This window comes from Nelusetta ayraudi, unplaced genomic scaffold (genome assembly GCF_046127955.1).
Source record: "Nelusetta ayraudi isolate G7.1 ecotype Tasmania unplaced genomic scaffold, CSIRO-AGI_Nayr_v1 ptg000127l, whole genome shotgun sequence".
Lineage (NCBI taxonomy): Eukaryota > Metazoa > Chordata > Actinopteri > Tetraodontiformes > Monacanthidae > Nelusetta > Nelusetta ayraudi.
Window position 1 is genome coordinate 1,138,286 of NW_027466177.1, and position 19,147 is coordinate 1,157,432.

Below are 19,147 nucleotides of genomic sequence, written 5' to 3' on the forward strand. Positions count from 1 at the left end.
TTTTATGAGGCTCCGCGCGCCAAAACACCTTTGCATGATTCTTTAATGTGATTTGACTTTTAAAATTCGGCTTTGAAGGGCCTCTCGCTCTGAAAGGTAGCAGGGTTTTACCGCCGAGGCTCCTTGAAGTTGCCGCTGCCGCTGCTTTACTCACTTTATGTCGACTTCTCCCTCCTCCGTAAAGAAAAGGAAGGAAAGGAAGCGCACACACGTCGGCCCGCCACCCAGAAATAGACTTCATCTCGACGCTAAATTATTGACGCCGTCTATAACTCTTCTGGCTCCACACTTAACCCGGTCTCATTGTTCCCGGTGTCATACTCCCAACATCAGAGCGGAAGTCATTTGTCACAGAGCTAAAATAAAGTTTCTCCGTCTCGTCCAAAGCCGACATTCGGAACTTCGAGGACAATTCATCTTTCGGCGCGCGAGGCGGCGCGGCGGCTAATCTCTAAAAAAAGTGGCCCATCATAATGAAATTATCTGCTGGGTTCGAGGAGGACGGCGGGCCGTACGCTGTGACTGACTTTAATTAGATATAATTATATCATGAATGACGATGGAAGTCAATAGAGCGTGTAATTGGGCTACAAATGATACAACAGGTAGCCAAATTGTACGGCTTTAAATTCCAAAGAGCGCGGGTGCCAGTAATTGGGTGCGCCTGCAAGTAACTTCACACACAAAAAAAGGAAAAGAAAAAGTTAAATAACTCACAGGACTTGGATTCTGGCGAGGGAGGAGAGAGGCTGGAAACAGCCAAGTCGCTCTTTGATTTTTTGGGTTTCTTTGGATGAATTTGCCATGGCTTCTCGTGGTTGCCGTGCTCCCTTCGAGGGTTTTTGCTTTCTGCAAGGGGGGAGATAGTCACAATTTCTGCTCAGCATGTCTTTTTTTCCCTCTCTTTTTTCATGCAAATCCAGGGGAAAGCGCATAACTGTGATGTAGCGCCTGTTTACTCTTGGAGCGTCGCTCCGTGTAGCAGATGTGAATTACTGCGAAAGAAGCAAAGAAGTGCAACAAGACTTTGCAGAAAGCAAAGTCTCTGCAATGCAAACACTCTAAATACTAAATTACATTGAGTATGAAGTATCCAGACACATCAGTCAGCTTGATTGATTCATATTTTTGTGGTAATAAGGAGCAAAACATTTTTTGCACGGCTTGAAAATGATCATTTGAGTTTTTATTTACTTTTGTTACCTGCGTTGTTAGAGAAGCAAGTTTCATTTCCAGGTGTTTGCGTTTGTTTCTCTGAGGCAAAACAGTGCGCTGTTTTTTTTTTCAAATTTCAGACATGGGTTCGAGCCGTGGGGGGAGGGGGAAGTCGACTGGGTGTGTTGTTCTTACCCGGCGAGCTCTGTGCCCAGAGCGCAGCGGAGCCTGAGAGCGCTCTGTGCAGCTTCCCGGGGCTGTCTTGCTTGGTCTGCAGGTGATCAATGAGAAAAGGGATTGGACGGTCTGGAGTCTCAGTTATCAGTTTGGTCATCAACTCCTACAGGATCAAAGTAAAGCAGAGAGCAGCTGGATGAGTGCGGGGCCCAGGCCGGAGCGCGGTCAGTGGTAGCGGCGTCCGGGCATGTTGCGAGAGCAGTTTGGAGTTTCTTAACTTCACCACTATCAGGGGAAGGATTGAAGTGAGCAGAGCGGTTGGATAATCCTCTTATCTTTACTCTACTTTAAGGAATGTGCTACAGCCCGTGCCGTTGCCAAAAAAATAATTTGAGAAAAACAAAACAGAACAAAAACATGAAATCCTCCTGCCCCCCAAAAAGATCGAAGCGCGTACCCCCTCTGGGTCAATTACCAACAAACATGTCCGGATAAAAAAATAATATTTTAGGCTTCCAAGACAAAAACAAACACAGCAGGCTCTGGTGAACCCGTGTGTTATTAAAATTCTGTTTCTGCATCTTTTTTCCTTTTTGCAGGCACTCAATTAGGCCCGTGGTGGTGGAGACTCAGACAACGGGAGTGATGGACAGATCGGGACTAAATACTGTAGCAAGGCTCAGTTTTTATCGAGAAGGTTCTACAAAATAATCACTGGGTGTAGGGATGCAAATTGCAGATTAATTCAATAATCATTACCTTATCGATTGATCAACGATTACTTGATGAGCGGTGATTTTTCCTGAGAACCTAAATTTCACAATGAAAACTGTGTAAGAATCACATTATTTAACCCTTAAATAACGTTGAGTGTCTAACGTGACCCATTTTAACATTAGAGAACAGTATCCTCTGACTTTAAGTTGACTTCTAATGGGTCACATTTCAACTTCTCTTTTTTTTTAAAGTTGTTTAAAAGTAACTTGTTCTTGGTATATTATGACCATCACAGTATCTACAGGTGAATTTCTCTTTCCTGCCACTACACCAGTGGTTCTCAAACTTTCTCTGTCACGCCTGAATTCTTCTTTTCGTCCCTGTCAAATATTTGTCCATCCTGTGTACCTGAGCATCATTTTTCTTCGCTACAACCTACAGAACATTTTTTGTTAATTGTTCCGCCATGGGAAAAGTTCTGACGTGAAAACATTAGTTCCCCCGGGCGCCCCGTCTCCCTCCCGCCCGGTGTTTCGCGTGACTCTGCGCCCCCCAGGGCCGCGCCACCCACTTTGAGAAACACTGCACTACACGGTTATAATATTAACTACCCATGTAAAAATAATGTTGAATTAATTGCGACTAATTTCATTTCATTTAATCAATTAAATTCTTAATTGTCAATTAATCAATAATCGATTAATTGTCAACATCCCTCATTGGGCAGATTTACCAGGAGCTTGTTTGCAAAGGAAGTCCAGAGTGTGACTGCAGGGTGCGCCGAGGGGTTGAGTCAGGCAGTCAGAAAATAAACCACAAACGACGGCGAGATGTTAAAAGTTGTAATTACCGCTTAGCAGCCCTTGCGGCTAATTTAAGTAAGCCGCCAACAGTGGCTCCATAAACGAGGGCTGTAATTTTGCTGGAGAGACAGGAAGCCAGAACTAGCTGCGATGTGTCGAGCTTTAATAGTTTCTTGTCGGGAAGGAGGTGAAAAAGGAAAAGGGCTCGCAGTTAGTTTTATGGATGACTGCTGAGAGGTGATTTTCATGATTGCGTTCGCCCTCTGGGGAAACCACACACGTGAGTGTGTGTGTGTGTGTGAGTGTAGGTTGAGTTGCGCAAGCTGTGACTGGATGCTTAAATAAAGCAGCAGCGGAGGGACGGAATCCAGTGGCTCTTGGGAATACTGGAAGCTCGCTGTACTGTACCCCAACTGCCGTGCTGATATACTCGTCACACATCCGGCATAGTGCTGTACATCCACCCGTCTGATCAGATCTCGCGTCCTCGTTTTTTTTTTTTTTTTTTTTTCCCCCGTGAGAACTCCATAGGCAGACCAGTAGGCGACTGCAAAAGCTGGGACGACCACATCTGACACCTTCCATAGCACTGAAGCGCTTTAAATAACACAATTGAAAAAAAAAAGAAAAAAAGAAAATATGCAAAATACCCCCTAAACATGTTTCCTCTGACAGAAGGCGTAGGCACAAATTTGGGTCAATGTTCGAGTCGACTTCAATGCTACGTGACTAAAGGAGGCTTGCGTCACCGTGCGAGGCATCCTCGGAACACGCGTGTGGAGGAGAGAGATAACGAGAGGCCGAGAGCCGTCGCCGCCAAGCGGGCCAACAGGTGGCGCTAACAGCCGAGAGTCAGAGCCCACCACAGGTCTGTACGTGCAGATCTGTGAGTGAGATATCGCCGTGCCCTCACCCCCCCCCCCCCCCCCCCAGGGGCCGGGTGGTTTCAGTGGCGGTAATTGACATTCTGTCAGCAAGCCAAGAGGCAGCCTGTGTCCTTGGAAGCTCTCACAGTCACCCCCTGGGGGACAACAAGCATCATAACGCTCCTCCTGATGCTCCTTTTTCATTCCGGTAACCTAAAAAATAAAAAAAACCTCCACGGTGCAGGAGGAGCGGGCAGAGAATGTGAAATGTGGAAAGGTGATGTGGTAAAACACATCTTGCGAGGGCTGACGGACAGTGGCGCTCTCAGCCGAGACTCGGACATTTCTTTGTGCAAAGGGTAAAAAAAGAAGAAGACGAAAAATCCATTTTCAAAGTAAGACGAGAGTCGTGTCCCAGACAGGAAAATATCAATTCTCCTTTTTTCTGCTGAAGAGAAAAGAGTTCTAATTGCCGCTGAGTTACTGCTTTTCTTTCCTGATCATTTTTTTTCTGCAGCCTGGGAAAGCCATCAAAGAAGTCTTCTGTCCATTATTCAAATCAGCCCAATCCGATTTTTTTGCCAAAGTTTTGCCTTGAGATGCAATCCAGTTGCTAATGGCAGGTCGCAGCACCTCTTTTAGCACGACTAAGAGGAAGCTGATTGATTTCGAATTTCGACAACTCTATAGCAGGTGGCCGAGATGGATGAGCACAAGAACGTATAGATCTCTTTTGCATTCAGCTGCTTCATCTTTGTAACAAAGCAAAAAAAAAAAAAAAAAAAAAAAACTCCCAGGGGTGCTTCTTCTTCCTTAATGCTGGCGGCTGACCATTGACATCTGCTGTCTTGTTGTTAGTCAGTGGAATGCGTGGAATACATGGGGTGCATTTGAAGCATGTGTCCCTGATGCTCTATGAGAAAGAGGTCATTACTTTAAAAAGGAAGCTGGAGGAAATCCAGACCTCGGTGTAACCAGGCGGGCAGGAACCGAAGAGATGGCTTCACCTGACCGGGCTGGAGCGAGGAGATAACGCTGATGAAAGGAAAGAATTCTCTCACGTGGCGAGAAGAGGAAACCCACCCCGAGTCCTCAGGGAACCGCTCAAGTTCGTCTTCGTGCCTTGAATGCACCCGTAGGACAGACCAGTCCATCCGTCTAAAAGCCGTGGTATTCAAACTTTATTTAAAAACCGAGACCCGACTCTGGAGATTCGCTGGGTCGCTTAAAACTCAAATAAACCACAGAATCCAAACAAATGGACGGAAGGAGAAGGGAGTTCCTTGCTTAAATGAATACTAATTTTGAAAAAAAACAAGCCTGCAGCACAGACTGCCAAAAATGCAAAAGAGCTACGGCAGTGAATTAAAGAGCATCGCGGCTCGCACGTGGCTCTCTCATGCGGTCGTCAGGAGGGTTAACGGGCTGAGGTCGGGGCCGCTCGATGCCGAGCTCTCCCGCATCACCGGCATGACAATCAATTAGACGCGGCAGTCGGCCATCAGCATCGGCAGGCTTCAGAGTGGACACGATAACTTTATTAGCATGCGCAGCGGCCACTGCTGCACTCTCCCTCCCTCTTTCTCTCTCTCCTCCCTCTCTCCCTCTTCCCGTACACACTGGCCGGCCCCGCCCTCAGCTGCCCGCTCTAAATCTTCCTCATATTGGACCACAGTCATCGTCTGGCTGGCCGATATATATCAGATATCCTCCCGACCACTTCCTGTACTCCCCGAGGGGCCCGGCCTGCCGCCCCCCACCCACCCTCCATATGCCTCTCTTGGTAATCACTCTAACCGCTTCTGAAGGGCACCTGCGTTAACCCTCGCGTGTCCAAATTCTTCTGTTTCTAAACAGGAAGCGGGGTCTGAATTAATTTTTTTTTTACATTGCTGTTATGTTATTTTGTCACTCACAGACAACACTACCAGTCAACAATTTGGACACACCTCTTTCTTATTTATTTTGACTCCTTTCTACACTGTGGATACACATTGAAGACATCGGATACATGACCAAGATATGTGGATTAATGTGGAAATAGAAAAAAATGTTAAATACCTGAATATTTTATGTTACATATATTTTGTATGAAGGGTGGCTATTCTAGATCATTTAAAATATAAAACTTGTTTGAGTTATTTCACACTTTGCTGTTTTATACATATTCCATATGTGTTCATTCATAGTTTTGATGCCTTGAGATGACAATCTACAATGTAAATAGTCATAAAAATGAAAGAAAAACCATTAAATCAGAAGTATGTGTCCAAACTTGACTGGCAGTGTACGTCACAGATCCAACAGTCAACAGGATACCAGTTTACAAGAAAAAAGTAGATTGGAATGTGACTGGATAATAGCAATCCAAGTGGATCAACTGTAATTTCCCTTCTGGTTTTGGGCAGGTAACAACCTGAAGGCCAAAGAGAGATCCACCGATGTTGACATAAAGTCTTACTTAAAGCCAATCGGGGATGAAAGTGAAAAAGTCTCTTTCGGCAAAAGTTTCTGATTTTATTTCAGTCCAATAAATACTAGTAAAACTGTTGCAGCAACCACCTCAATCAAAATCTCATCATCCTTTCTTCATCCTCAAAAATGAACACTCACGATTGGAGCTCGGCAAGACGGACCTGGACGAGGTTCTGGACATGAGATCACAGGGATCCGGCTGCATTAAAAGGTCGTCAAACAGAATATCATAATCAAACTGAGTGAGCGTGTTCTGGATGGTTAGAACATCACTGACGCAAATGAAGGCATAAATCACATTTTTGGGAGAATGAACTCCATTATGCTTGGTCATGATGTTAAGCTAATGAACCTGCTTTCATCATAGCCACTCTGCACTCTTGTATCATTAAAAAGAGGCTTTTACCCGACCTGATTTTCTATGGAAGGTTGTTTCTCTCCCCCCCCCCCATATGAATGAGCGAGAGGTGTAATGATAAACACAAATGAGACAACCCGTGGCTGAAATGAGATGACGGTTTATTTTTACCAGATGTGTGGGAGGCGTGCCAGGGACAATCTTACCCTGTCACGGGGAAACGTTTCCAGCTGTGTTTGCGGATGTAACAAGACCTCTTGCCGGATTCCTCCCCGTAGTGTCAGCTGATTGCGTGCGGCGGGTTTTCTTTTTTTTTTTCTTCTTTTTTTTTTCCCTCGACGCACCTCGAAGGTCAAGAATAACAGAGATTTCAAAGCGAGACGTGTGGAACCGAGCGACACGTTTTCCGCCTTGTTTCTTTTCCCTGCTGTGCAGACCTGATGGTCAGGTTTCACACGGTGAACCAGCGAGTTCACCGTTGATGAGCAAACTAACAGCGAGGCTTGTGCGAGAAGATTTACATGACAATGCGGCCTGCAAATTCTGTACAGTGCGACACGCACGAGCGCCTCTCCGATAAATTACCTTCTTAGAGGGAGAATCAATACAAGAGACGAGATGCGTGTGTCCGAGGCCTGGCTGGCTGACTGGCTGTTTGACTGCCTGACCTCTTTACAACAGATTAGACACCGCGTATGGCACTGCTGAAGAGGAGCTCCAACAACGTGAATGAACGTATTTATGGCTTCTGACCACAGCTTCACTACAAGTGGCAGCACAAACGGTAAGAAAAGCACAATTTACTGAATTCCTTTCAACCAAACTGAAACGTACCGATTAAAACTAACATCAGATTTAACAACAGGATTTCAAAAAGTCTTTCATAAAGCAACTTTTACTGTCGGCTGCAGAGAGACGTCAGCATGTTTTTGTGGCACTTTTTGCACGTTAGCCGTTTTTCGCAGGCGTCGTGCGCGCATTTTAAGCACTCGTTTGCACAAAGCACGCATCAAACGACACCACAGATTCGAGCAGACGGCGAAAAGTTGCACCGCAACGGAGATAGTGTTGCCGTTGTTGTCGTAGTCGTTGGCAAAGTCGATCCTCCTTCCTTAAAAAGTGGTCGTTCGCCCGATGAACCAAGAGCTCGACAATCTGGTTCAATCGTTAATCAGCGTTACCTCCGTATCAGACGGCCCGGCGCTTGATTAATACGCATTGTTTCAATCAGGGAAATAAAGCCGTTTGAAGTCCACCCTCGCCACAAACAGTAACACTCCCGGCCAGCGTACAAAGCAAGCGGGCTGCAGCGAGACGTTTCGCCGGTGACACAGCGTCTGCCGGGCCCAGCGGGATTGCTTTGTCTAGATTACAGTGCCTTTCTATCGTATTACCGTTCCAGCTGAAGTGTTAAATCATCCGGGACACCATCGACTGATCGCAGCAGGGAGGACCAGAAGGGCAGGGCTTTGAGCTGCGGGCTCCAGAATGTCAGGGACAGCAGACAAAGTTCTCACATAGCAGGATGGAGGGACAGTTAGGGCGTATTCACACCTGCCCTGTTTGGTTCGAACTAAACCAAAAAAGTCCCTTGTGCGGACTTTTTGGGGCTTTTTTTGGGCTGGTGTGAATACAAAACCAGCGAACTCTGGTCCGGAGCAAACAGTCGGTCCGAGACGACTGGTCGAGTGCAGCACGCTGGAGATCCATGATTGTTTAATTTCCGTATTTTACCATGTCACCCCGCCCTGGACCGTTTTGTCCAATGATTGAACGATCTTTGCGCACATGTGGGTTTGTTGTCAAATCCTGGGTCTCTTGCGAAAATTGCACTGTGAAAATGAATCGCACCAAACCAAAAAGATACATTGTATTTTGGTCCGGACCAAAGAAAGCGAACTAAAAGGACTTTCCTGGTGTGAATACGCCCTTAGACTTGCTTTCCTTCCAAAGTTCCACTATATTGCACTCACTTTGACCAACCTTGGTGTAGAAACTATTCAGCAACTCAAAAGAATATCAATTGACCAAAATCGAGCAACGTTGGCAACGATCAATAGCAAAGTTGTATCAATTATTATGAAAGCCTGCCTAATTTTTTTTCTCTTTTTTTGCTGGTATTCATTCAGTGCTGCTGCCGTCTTTGCAAAGCCGCTGCTTCGTTAGTGAAGGGAGGGAGAGAACAGGGGAAAAAATGAATCAATTCCATGAGGAATCATGAGCAGCGTCTCAGTGGACTGCCTAAATGAAGCTGTTCAAAGAGAAGCAGCACCAATGAGGGGATGAGTGATAGGCGGATGAGAGGAGTGGGGGGCGGAGGTATTTATTTGGCGTACAGTGCGTGTGAGCGGATGACAAGGCAGACTCCCACCTAGTCCTTTAAAAAGACTTTGTATTCATGCAGGTATTTGTTCAAAGTGCCAAGAGAGCTGATTTGTTTTTCTGTTTGTTTTCTCTTATCAATCAATTCTGCGGTTTTGAATCGATGCACATTCTCATATTCTAAACGACAACTCTTGACTGAGGCAAGATCTTAAAAAGCCTTTTGAAATATCCGCCCTCTTCATTAAAACACAATATGGCATCGGTTTGTTGTTTTGTTGGACTGGGCTACTTCGCCGCCGGGTTAAATTACTTTCAGTCAGTCGTTACAGAAATCTTGCTTTTGTCTATAAAGCAAAAGTTGCGGGGGTTGTGTGGAGCTGGAGATTGGAGCTACTTTCCGATTGAAGTCTATCAGTGTTATGTCCAGTGGACTGGTCAAGAAGGTCTGAAATAGTGGGATTGTTGGCGTCCAAAATAATCCTGACAGTAAAAAGAAATACTTTTGTCTTTATGCTAATCTTGTATTTTATTCAAATGCTGTGTTTTGTGTTGCTTGCATACTTTCAGTAACCTCCTTTTCGTTCAAGCTGCATAGCGGAACTGCACGTTATTTCTTCTGCTGCACCAATTCTGTTTGAAAGCAAACAACAATATTTCCATCCTGTCTCAGAAGTTTGTTTTCTTTCCACAGCAAAGTTCACACAAAGGTTTTTTTTTTCTTCCCCCCAGTCAACGAAAGGTTTTTCACTTAAAAGCACTAACGTGGAGTCCGCTGCATCTATTTCTCATGAGCAGAGCAGGCAAGCCTCGAGCCTTCTCGTGCTCTCTCCATTTACGACGTGCCTTACTCCCTCCCTCCACTTTCCCAATAAGTGTCTTGCGTTAGGGTACTCGGCAAGTCTTCAACGCTCTCCTTGGAAATAAAAAAAAAACAAAGCTTTGCTTAATGAATATTTAAAAGGTTGTTTATCTTTGGGGACGCAGGGAAAGGTCATCACCAACTGATGGAATCAAGTCAATAAATGGGACCGATCCTTGAAGGAGATTTCAAGCAGACTCACGCACTGTGTGCGGGAATGAGATCAGAAAGAAAGTCCCAGACTGGAATTCCAAGAGTCAAAGCTAAAGCATTGCAAGGACTGGCACTCAAATATGTTTGACATTTCTGATGTCTGATATGTAAATGCAAGAGATATGGAGCTTCAAAATGTTACAGAATAACTAGGTAAGACTACAGAAAAACATGACAAAAACTTTGACTGCAGCGTCTGAATCCAGGACTGAAGATCCAGTCACTCTCGACGCACTGTTTGTCAAGAGATTACCAAAGGAGCTACTTTCTTTATGAATCAAGGTGCCTAAAAACGTGCACAAACTCTCATGGATGTCATTTTACGAAACCAGGGTGACAAAAGTGCATTCAATATTTCTTCAGACGAGGTTTTGCTTGACAACTAATACTCTACAATTCTGAAAAATCAGCTCCTTCTGTCATGTCACAAAGCTCTCGCGTTCTTCTTCCTGACTAGTGACAAAACCGTTCCCTTTGAATTAAGAAGAGAACTGAAGGGAAAATGACCAGCAAAGTCATAACTGCCGGGGGGGGGGGGGGGGGGGGGGGGGGGGGGGGACCAAGCAGAGGTGGAGACAGGTTGTAGAACCGCCACTTCCTGTTGGCCCAATGCGCTCCGTCACGCCTCTGTCCGTGGTGCTGAAACGAGCCTCCGGGTTTTTCGTCTCCCCCCCCTCACATCTGGTTAACATGCAGCCCGTGTGTTCTGACGAGCTGAGCAGCGCGCAGAAACAGAACATCAGCACTTTGTGACTGACGCCGTGTGACCCCTCACTTGTCCGAACGGATGTCTTTGACGTTGGGAAACGGACAGATGTGCTGAATTCAGTCGAGCTGAGCAAAATTAAATAAATAAATAAATAAATAAATAAATCCCACTGCAAACAAGAGAATGAAGTCACGCTTCCCCCCCCCCCCCCCCCCCCTTGCCACAGAGAGTACAACACACCGGTCCCGGTGACTGACGCCCTGACGTGTCCTCCGAGGCTGCTGAACTGCACCAAGTCTGCAACCGAGTCGCCTTTACTAAAGTCCGACACAAACTGCAACAATCCCCCCCACCCCCAAAGAGGCGTCCATACGGGTCCAGCATCCTGCAAAATGTCGAGAGGAACCGCTCTCAGAGCCGAGTGTGACAGTGACAGGACCAGAGCGGAGTGGGACGCAGCCCCGGAGATGGTGAACACCTCCTCCAGCACCTCCTCCGTTGCTTGAGCATTTACAACGCACGCCCCCTCCCACTGATTGCATTTCCGTAAGAGTCGCCATTAAATTAAATCTAATTATCTGCTTATTTACGCCCCCAACTCCCCCTTCCACAAAAAATAAATAAAATAAATAAAATACTATAGCGGTCCGGTGCTAGTGCCCCGGTCCTTTACATTCATCACCCTGGAAGTTCTAAGTTGTATCATGGCACACTCACCTCAAACAAGGGTCCAATTTTGTTCTTCTCCAGATAGGACTGAATGCGGGACTGTTGCGGGGACGCCATGGAGAAACTGCGACGGCTCTCGGGAGCTCCTCAGCGGGATGAAATCATGAGGTGAGTCGGTGTCATTCGTCCTTCAAAACGAAAAGAGAGAAAAAAAAAATAGAGGGAGGCGGAGAGTTGGGCTGTCTCGGAGACTCAGACGTGGAAATTGGACGAAGAAAGAAACGGGGGTGAAAAAAGAACCGCGGAAGTGTCACCGCAGTGAGTCTGCAGTGGAAGTTCAACGGTTTGAGTTGCGGAGCAGGCGGCGCCGAGCCCGGCTCATAGTGCGGGGACTCAGCCCCGGGACCAGTCCCAGTTTGTCGCCTCGCTTCGCTGAGTGGAGCGGCAGCCTGCCCCCCCACCGCCGACGAACCAATGGCGCGGCGGCTCGGCTGACAGGTTACAAATCTTGTGCTCAACTGGCTGCTTCTGCTGCTGCTGTTTCTCGATCCCTCCGCCGCCGCCACTCCCATAAAGCCGCCGGCCTGCGTCATCCACACGGCTCTCGGCGCCAAAACCGCGCACGTACGCTGCGGCACGTGCGCACCGCTTGCAGCAGGTGCGGCCAGTCCGAGGCTAATTTGCGCCGGAAACCGGAAGTAACACTTAGTTTGGCGTCGCTTTGACTGCTAATTGTTATCTACTGCCCAGTAAACATCACTTTGAAGAAGAAGAAGAAGAAGAAGAAGAAGAAGAAGAAGAAGAAGAAGAAAAACAGACTTGAAAATAAAGACAGAAATAAGAGAAATTGATGGTTTCGGTCATGTATATATTCATCGTCGACACTAAGCTACTAATTTTATACACACACTAAGGAAAGAACTACAGGAAACAGCAATGAAAACTCTACTGGAGTTTATTCATTTTCTTTTAACACTTATTTGTTTGCATAGACATGAGCTAAGCATCAATTTACAATGACACATCCAATAACAAGTACGTAATTAAGTCCTGAGTACTGGCAATATAAGATATATATATATATATATATATATATATATATATATATATATATATATATATATATATATATATATATATAAAAAAGAGCACTTTCCATTGTTCTAATTCCAACAAACAGCTGGATGTTAATACTGAAAGCGATGAGGCATCTTCATATCCACGCGAGTGAATAATGGTGTGGTAAAAAAAAGGTGGCGCAAACAGTCAAACAGTGAATACAGATATTTACATATGACCACACACTTGATAAAGCACTTCAAAGAATTTGACATTCACAAATTCATTCACCAAACCTGGAGCGCCAATAAAGCTCGTAGTTCAAAGGCGAACTGGGGTTAGTGGACATTTTGAAAGAAACATGAAACCAATTCTTCTTTGCTATTTTGACCATACATTTTCAGCTTTGAAATGTAAACATAAAAAACACTTCAGTGAATTAAAATGATTATTTTTGTATCAATGGGTTTGTCTGACTACTTCTTTGCTGGGAATAAATGTTCTTCATATTTGGGAAAATAGACTCATTTAAAAAATACAAAAGTAACAAACATATGTAATAAAAATACTATTTACGGCTTTAAAAGTCTATTTACATTCCTGGCAATGGTCATTAATTAGGCCTATCCTTCATGGGTGCAGGGACGACTTGGGGGAGAAATTGATCCTTGGAACCGGAGGCTTCACAAAACAAATCTTCCTGGATGTGATGGATTAAGGTTCACCATCTGGGGGTGGAGGCTGGCACAACTTGTACAACCTAAAGAGAGAAGCACACACACATTGCCAGTCAGTCATTGAATGACAAGTGAACAAACAGCCAAAACCTCTAAGTACGTCTACACTGGACTGTTGGGTGCAAAATGAGTCTCACCACAGAAGCAATGAATTATGCAAATGGCAAGGATGCTTTTTTTTTTTTGCATTTTAGTGCAAATCAAGGAGAAAAACTACCATAATTGCATATTATTATATCTTTTCAATGCATAAACATATTCTTTTGTATTTAATTGAAGTTTTTCCCCCAATACCAGCCACGTGTCTTGCATCACAACACAGTGCCATCTTATTCTGCACTTTAAGTTACAAACAATAGTGCTTGAACTGCTTGCTGCAGATGAGACTGCCCCTCCATAGCATGGCTTGTGGGGCGAGCTTGCACTAAAAATTTAATGCCCATTTCGTTTACAGCTAAGCGAGCGACCTACACGTCTCCCGCGACGAGCACCTGCGCATTTTCAGCGGCGGTGGCCCCCGCGCTGCCACAGCTATGACATAAACCTGCAGAATAGTGCGGCAAATTTGCCTCCCCGACCACAATGTCTCAACACTAATCATCCTGCCACTTAATTGTATTTGTCAATTTCACTAAAAGGTTCACAAGGGCTGCCCGTTACACCAAAAGCCTATATGTCACAGCCAAATGGCACCAGCCAGTGCTGGTCCTCATCGTGGTGGCCAATGAGTGCAGGAAACTCCCCATTAATGGGACTATTTGGCCCCAACACAGACTTCCACAGCTGTGCAAATAAATTGCGTTTGGGATGAACTGTGTAGGAGACACTGCAGAGAATGACTGTCAGGAGGAGGAGGGGAGAAATATTTATAAAACTCAAGCCAGAAGCGACGTCATGTAAAAAAGCTAACCGCGCTGAGCGGTTCAGGTGTGATGCGGTCACAGTTTTACCTCGGCACTGATGACGGCGTCCGATCCCTGACTCCCAGATTCTTGGCAGAGTTCTGGACTCTTGCTCCCTGAAAGATATGAACACATCAACAACTGCTTAATAATGGGTAAACAGTGGTTAATAGAAGCCAAGAACACCACCGCATACTTCTAGATAATAAAGTTCTCAATTTTACACGCTGAGAATATATTCCAGGGGAGCCTTAGAAGATGAACAGGAGCTATATGTGTGCGAACAGAGTTGAGTTATTGCCAGTCAGGAGTGTGCTTGTCTCTGCTAATGTTGTCATCCTTTGCTGGCTGTGCACAAAGTTGGCAGGTGCACCACTTGTACAAGAGGGTTGAGGGGGTGCAAGGAAGCAGCCAGGCATCTCAGTTCAAACACGCTTACACCTGCACGCAGCAACAAAAGCTCGGCCCGACAGCACACGCAGGTAAAAATACACAATTGAATCATTCCTCCTTGGATCGGCTGACAGTCCAGAAGTACATTAGCCCTCCTCCTGGGTTGCAATGCCGCCATTTGTCGTCTCGGTGTCTGCCCAGAGTTACGTCCATGATGGCATCGGCAATCATTCGGTCATCAAATAAGATGTATTTAGACAGTGATGCCCTCTAATGCTAGAAGCCACCATGAATTCAAAACGAGCAAACAAATTCAAAGAATAAAAACAAAACGTGTACACACGGCACGTTCATAGATCTGCGTTGCTTATTCCCTCATGCGCTGAACTTGCCTGAGGCGTGCCATGCTTTTCTTTCCTAATTACATAACAATGAATTAAATTATTTACACCTTAACATTTCTTTTATAAATCATTGATCAAACCCTATAGCTGTGCTGATGAGTAAATGTTTTCATATCACTGATGTTGCAGACATCTATCATGAAGAACTTTCCAAAGGTACCATATCAGAGTGTTTTACAGATCTTTATGTTTTAGCACAAACTTGCAACAGAGAAAGTAAAATGTTCATTCCTAATTAAAACAGCATCTGTGGCCCTCTGTTTACGGTCTCTGCCGTACCTTCCATATGTTTACATTTGAATAATCACTTGATATTTTTTTCCCGGTGAGCTTTCAGTAACATTTGCATTATAAATCTAAAAAAAAAAGAAGGTGTGATTAATTAGCAAGTTTATTCACATCTACACTTCAGTTCGGTACTCTCAGCCTGAATAATGTTGTTTGGGCTTAATGGATTGGCTCCTGCTGGGCCTGAGTGCCGAGCTGGGAACATGTTTTTGGAAAAAAAGCAAAGGCTCCTTCATTGTGTGGAAGGGAGACGCGTCATCCGAACCCTGGGTGAGGTTCATTTTCATCAGATTCATCAGCTCAAATCTGGGAGCAAGGACACACATTTGCACACACACATACACAAAAAAAACCCACACACACACACGGTGTCAGACACAACAGAGCAGACTCCCCTCTGTTCCCTGTCTTGACTGTACCACCAGCTCCCAGTCAAGTCTAATCTAGGATGACTCGAGAAAACACGATGTGTCTGATGACGCGTTGAACTTCGGCTCGGCTGAGACGTAACAAAAAAGTTCTGCCCCATTTAGCTAAATAAATACGCTAAATAAATGCACCCGTTTCTCATCTCTCGCAGTTAAAATGATCTCCCGCCACATTATCCACGACGGCTTCCTCTTTTTTCCTCTCTCTTTCTCTCTCCAGCAGCAAAACAGTCGCGCAAGGTCACAGAGGAGCTGCGTCCCTCTGGCTCGCCGCCCAGCTCGCCGAGCGGAGGAATGAAATGCCTTTCCTCCCGCAGGGTGTCTAACCTCTGCTCCCGCTGCAAGCGGCAATTTACCCAGCGCCCGGGCAACTTCTAATGAGAGCCTGAGATGCGGTGCCGAGATACGGTCACGGCCGTAGGTCCCTTGTCAGTGTGTGTGGGTGTGTGTGTGTGTGTGTACGCTCCATAGAGAGTGACAGGAAGTCCTTCCCTTGAACCCAAAAACACATCCACAAATGATATTATAATATAAATCTAATATGAATAAAATGGATTTAGATCATACCACAGGTAATAGTCATTAAAGGTCAAGGACTATTTAATATCAATAGCAATGAATATCAATTTCAGGTCTTTGTTTAACATCACTGACTCCAGTGGAGCAGCTTTGCGTAACTTATCAACGCACTACACTCAATCTAATCTGCAGAAAGCCGCAAGCTTAACCCTCTGTTTTAAAAACCTCCCGTGAAAATTAAGTCACGAGAGCAGGACGGAGAAGATGGCGAGAAGAAACCCACCTGTTTCCTCATGACGTCGGTGGCCTGCATGATGCAGCGTGGAGGCAGCCCGTGGTTCCGGGCCAGCAGGATGGCCTGCTCCAGGGTCACGCTCAGAGTGCAGCTGCAGGGCCAAAGAGGGACAGAAAACAGCTTCTCGTTAAAAACAAGAGAATAAAGTAGAAACAATCAAGTTTCATTCATCTACTGACATTCCCGACACATTTGCAGACGGCACATCTTCTGTCTCATCGCCGATTCCACACGTGGTCTCCTGCCACTTGAGCAGTCGTTGCAGCAGATGGAGATTGAAGGCCGGATTTTAAGCGGAAAACGAACAGGCAGAAAACAAAAATGTTGCCAGACAGCCGAAGCCCTGATCGGATGGATCGCTCCCACTTTGCTGAAGCTCCCGACACGCGTTTTCTTCCACTTTCCTTTGACAACTTGTCACTGCACCTTTGCTCACATCTTCACTAATGAATCATTTCCACCTCCAGCTGAAATGTCGTTCGCGGCGGGCGAAGGCAGCTCACCAGGAGAATAACAAACCCTCCGATCGTTGCCTTTTAAATCAGCGGAGGGGGTGGGGGTGGGGGGGAGAAGAAAGCATCAGAAATATCATCCAAGGCTTTCTGCGCTTGATCGTTACTTCCTCCTCACCGGATTGCAACTACTTTAAGATGGAGCGGGGTCCAAAGACAAGTCAGTGTGTCCCCTGTGGTCGAGGTGATGTACTTCCGATGATCCGGACGGGTGTGAAACAAGTCCAGATGCCAGCCTGTGACTCATTAGTCACGGCAATAGCAGCCCGCAGGGATGCCAACGCACGGGCACGCGCGGCTAAATCCTCGCAGATCAAGCGACAGCTATCGAGGCCGCCCGTGACCTTTTTCTATGACAACAAGCCGCACTTGGGTATCGATCTGCGGCGCAATCCGCTGCAAATTGATCCGCCCACTGCCCCACCAGCCCCGTTTTTTTAGCTGGAGCACAATCATGACGGTGCTGCTCGGAAAATCCGAGCTGCCCGTTTACACGCGGCTTCCTGTGGTGGGGGGGGAGAAACCCTTCCGAAAGATAAATAAATAAATAGATAAAAGGTGAGCGTCGAGGGATTTGTTGCTGCCAGGAGCTATTACCGCCAGTCAGTCGGATCGAGATTTAAACATTCTCCGAGAGTCGCACTTGCACAACATTCTGACAGCGTAACACGGTGCGATAAAAGTAACAAACCCCCGTATGAGTAAAACAGACTTCCCAGAGGAGCGATGCACAAGATGTCCTTCTGCAGGCCACCAGAAGAACATTTTAAGCACCTGTTTCCTGCTTCCAGCACCAGTGAAAGGAGAAAGGGGGGATTTTTTTTAAAAAAAAAAGAAGGGGGAAATCACCCACAGAGGATCTTTAAATATCTCTTCAGCTGGAGCGGGATGAAGGAGCCGCACGGAATCGGGCGCGTTTGCGTCCCTTTTCATTAGCGCTGGCTGAGATAGCGCGATGTGATTTATACCCATCTGTTTCATGTGGTTCCAGCCCATAACCCATTTATCGCCCATCCACAGCCAAGTCCACGCTGACAAATGAGGAGGAACAAGGAAGCGACCAAACAAAAAATGAAAAGGAAGACGCGAGAGGAGAGAAAAGGCAGAGTGGTGATCGTTTGATGGATAAACAGCAACAGAAATAACAACTTTAAAAGAAAAATGAATGCAGAGGTGAACAAAAATTGTCCAGGACATTGTTTAGCGGAGCGCGGATTTTACTTTCCCCTGCTGTTGTTTTGCTGCCAGACTACTTTCTTGCCTCTCTCATCATTTTCCGGTGTTCCCGTGCAGAGGAAGAGAAGAGAGAAAGAAGCACGGCGTAATGCAAATCTGTTGACGTCCCCCCCAAAATATCTCCCCCTTATTAAAACCCATCCATCAAGCCTAACTAACTTAATCGATAGAGCGTGGCGAGGCTTCCGCGCTGATAATGGAATTTCGCGTTCCTCTAATCTACCGGCTCAGTTCTATCAGCCTTCTGGACGGAGCTGCAGCTCGTTTGTGAGCTCACAGCGGCTTCTCGTTTGAACCTGATCGGAGGAATCGACCGCATCGACTGTTTCACAATCCATTTTTCCGTCAATACGGAGGGCTTTGCATTAAGAGCCCGGTTGCCAATGTTAATTACATTGATTTTTCGTGGATACTCCGCATTAGGGGAGAGTAACTGACTCCGCTTCCAAATCCAATACGGCCATCAGCCTGCAGCTCCGCAGGGGGGGAAAAAAATGGCATTTAAGGAGAAAGCCTTCGCACAAACAATCCCAAATATGGCAGGCCTCCTCACCTGCCGTGTCATGCTACGCCCGGCCCGGCCTGTCTGGGTGAGTTGTGGCCGGTCCGCTTTAATTGCATCAACACACGAACCCACCACAGAGCTTGTGGGTTCATAAAGTAGCAGTAGCAGCGGCAGCAGCCGCGGCACAGACAGGAGCCCCTTTGCCTCCTCAAGCTCAGGCTCAGGCTCCATCAGAAGCACTTTATTAAGCCATCAGTCACTTCCAGTGAGTGCACACGCACATGCGCTAGCATCTGAGCGCGTGTAAGTGAGATAAAAGATATATTTGGACCGGCATGGGGTAAGAAAGAGGGTATCAGGCAGAGACGGGTGGGCAGACGAGGGAAGAGACGGCGAGCGGGAGCGAGGATCAGCAGTGACAAATGACAAGGGAGGTGATGAACGGCACTCTCGGCCGAGGGGCGAATTAGGCGGCCGTATATAGAATCCAACGGGAAGAGCAGTAATCGACCCGTCTCATTTTTCCCCCACACGCTTATAAGT

At 46.2% G+C, this 19,147-nt stretch overlaps 2 protein-coding genes across 3 annotated transcripts in view; both read right to left on the reverse strand.

Annotated features, from left to right (window-relative positions):
• Positions 1-11,975, reverse strand: part of cunh8orf34 (chromosome unknown C8orf34 homolog) — a 43,545-nt gene extending 31,570 nt beyond the window's left edge. The window contains exons 1-3 of one of the 2 annotated variants that reach the window (XM_076050450.1): positions 11,375-11,975; positions 1,351-1,426; positions 718-849 (exon numbers count right to left, since the gene is read on the reverse strand). In XM_076050450.1, the coding sequence (XP_075906565.1) occupies positions 718-849; positions 1,351-1,426; positions 11,375-11,443 (277 nt within the window). In that variant the 5' untranslated portion in view covers positions 11,444-11,975. Of the gene's footprint in view, positions 1-717; positions 850-1,350; positions 1,496-11,374 lie in introns of both variants that reach the window. The other variant, XM_076050448.1, reaches the window with a different exon arrangement.
• Positions 11,976-12,263: 288 nt separating this feature from the next.
• prex2 (phosphatidylinositol-3,4,5-trisphosphate-dependent Rac exchange factor 2) overlaps positions 12,264-19,147 on the reverse strand; it is a 70,073-nt gene continuing 63,189 nt past the window's right edge. Inside the window, exons 39-41 of the mRNA XM_076050281.1 lie at positions 16,340-16,442; positions 14,073-14,140; positions 12,264-13,145 (exon numbers count right to left, since the gene is read on the reverse strand). Of these exons, the coding sequence (XP_075906396.1) occupies positions 13,100-13,145; positions 14,073-14,140; positions 16,340-16,442 (217 nt within the window). The 3' untranslated portion in view covers positions 12,264-13,099. The remainder of the gene's footprint in view (positions 13,146-14,072; positions 14,141-16,339; positions 16,443-19,147) is intronic.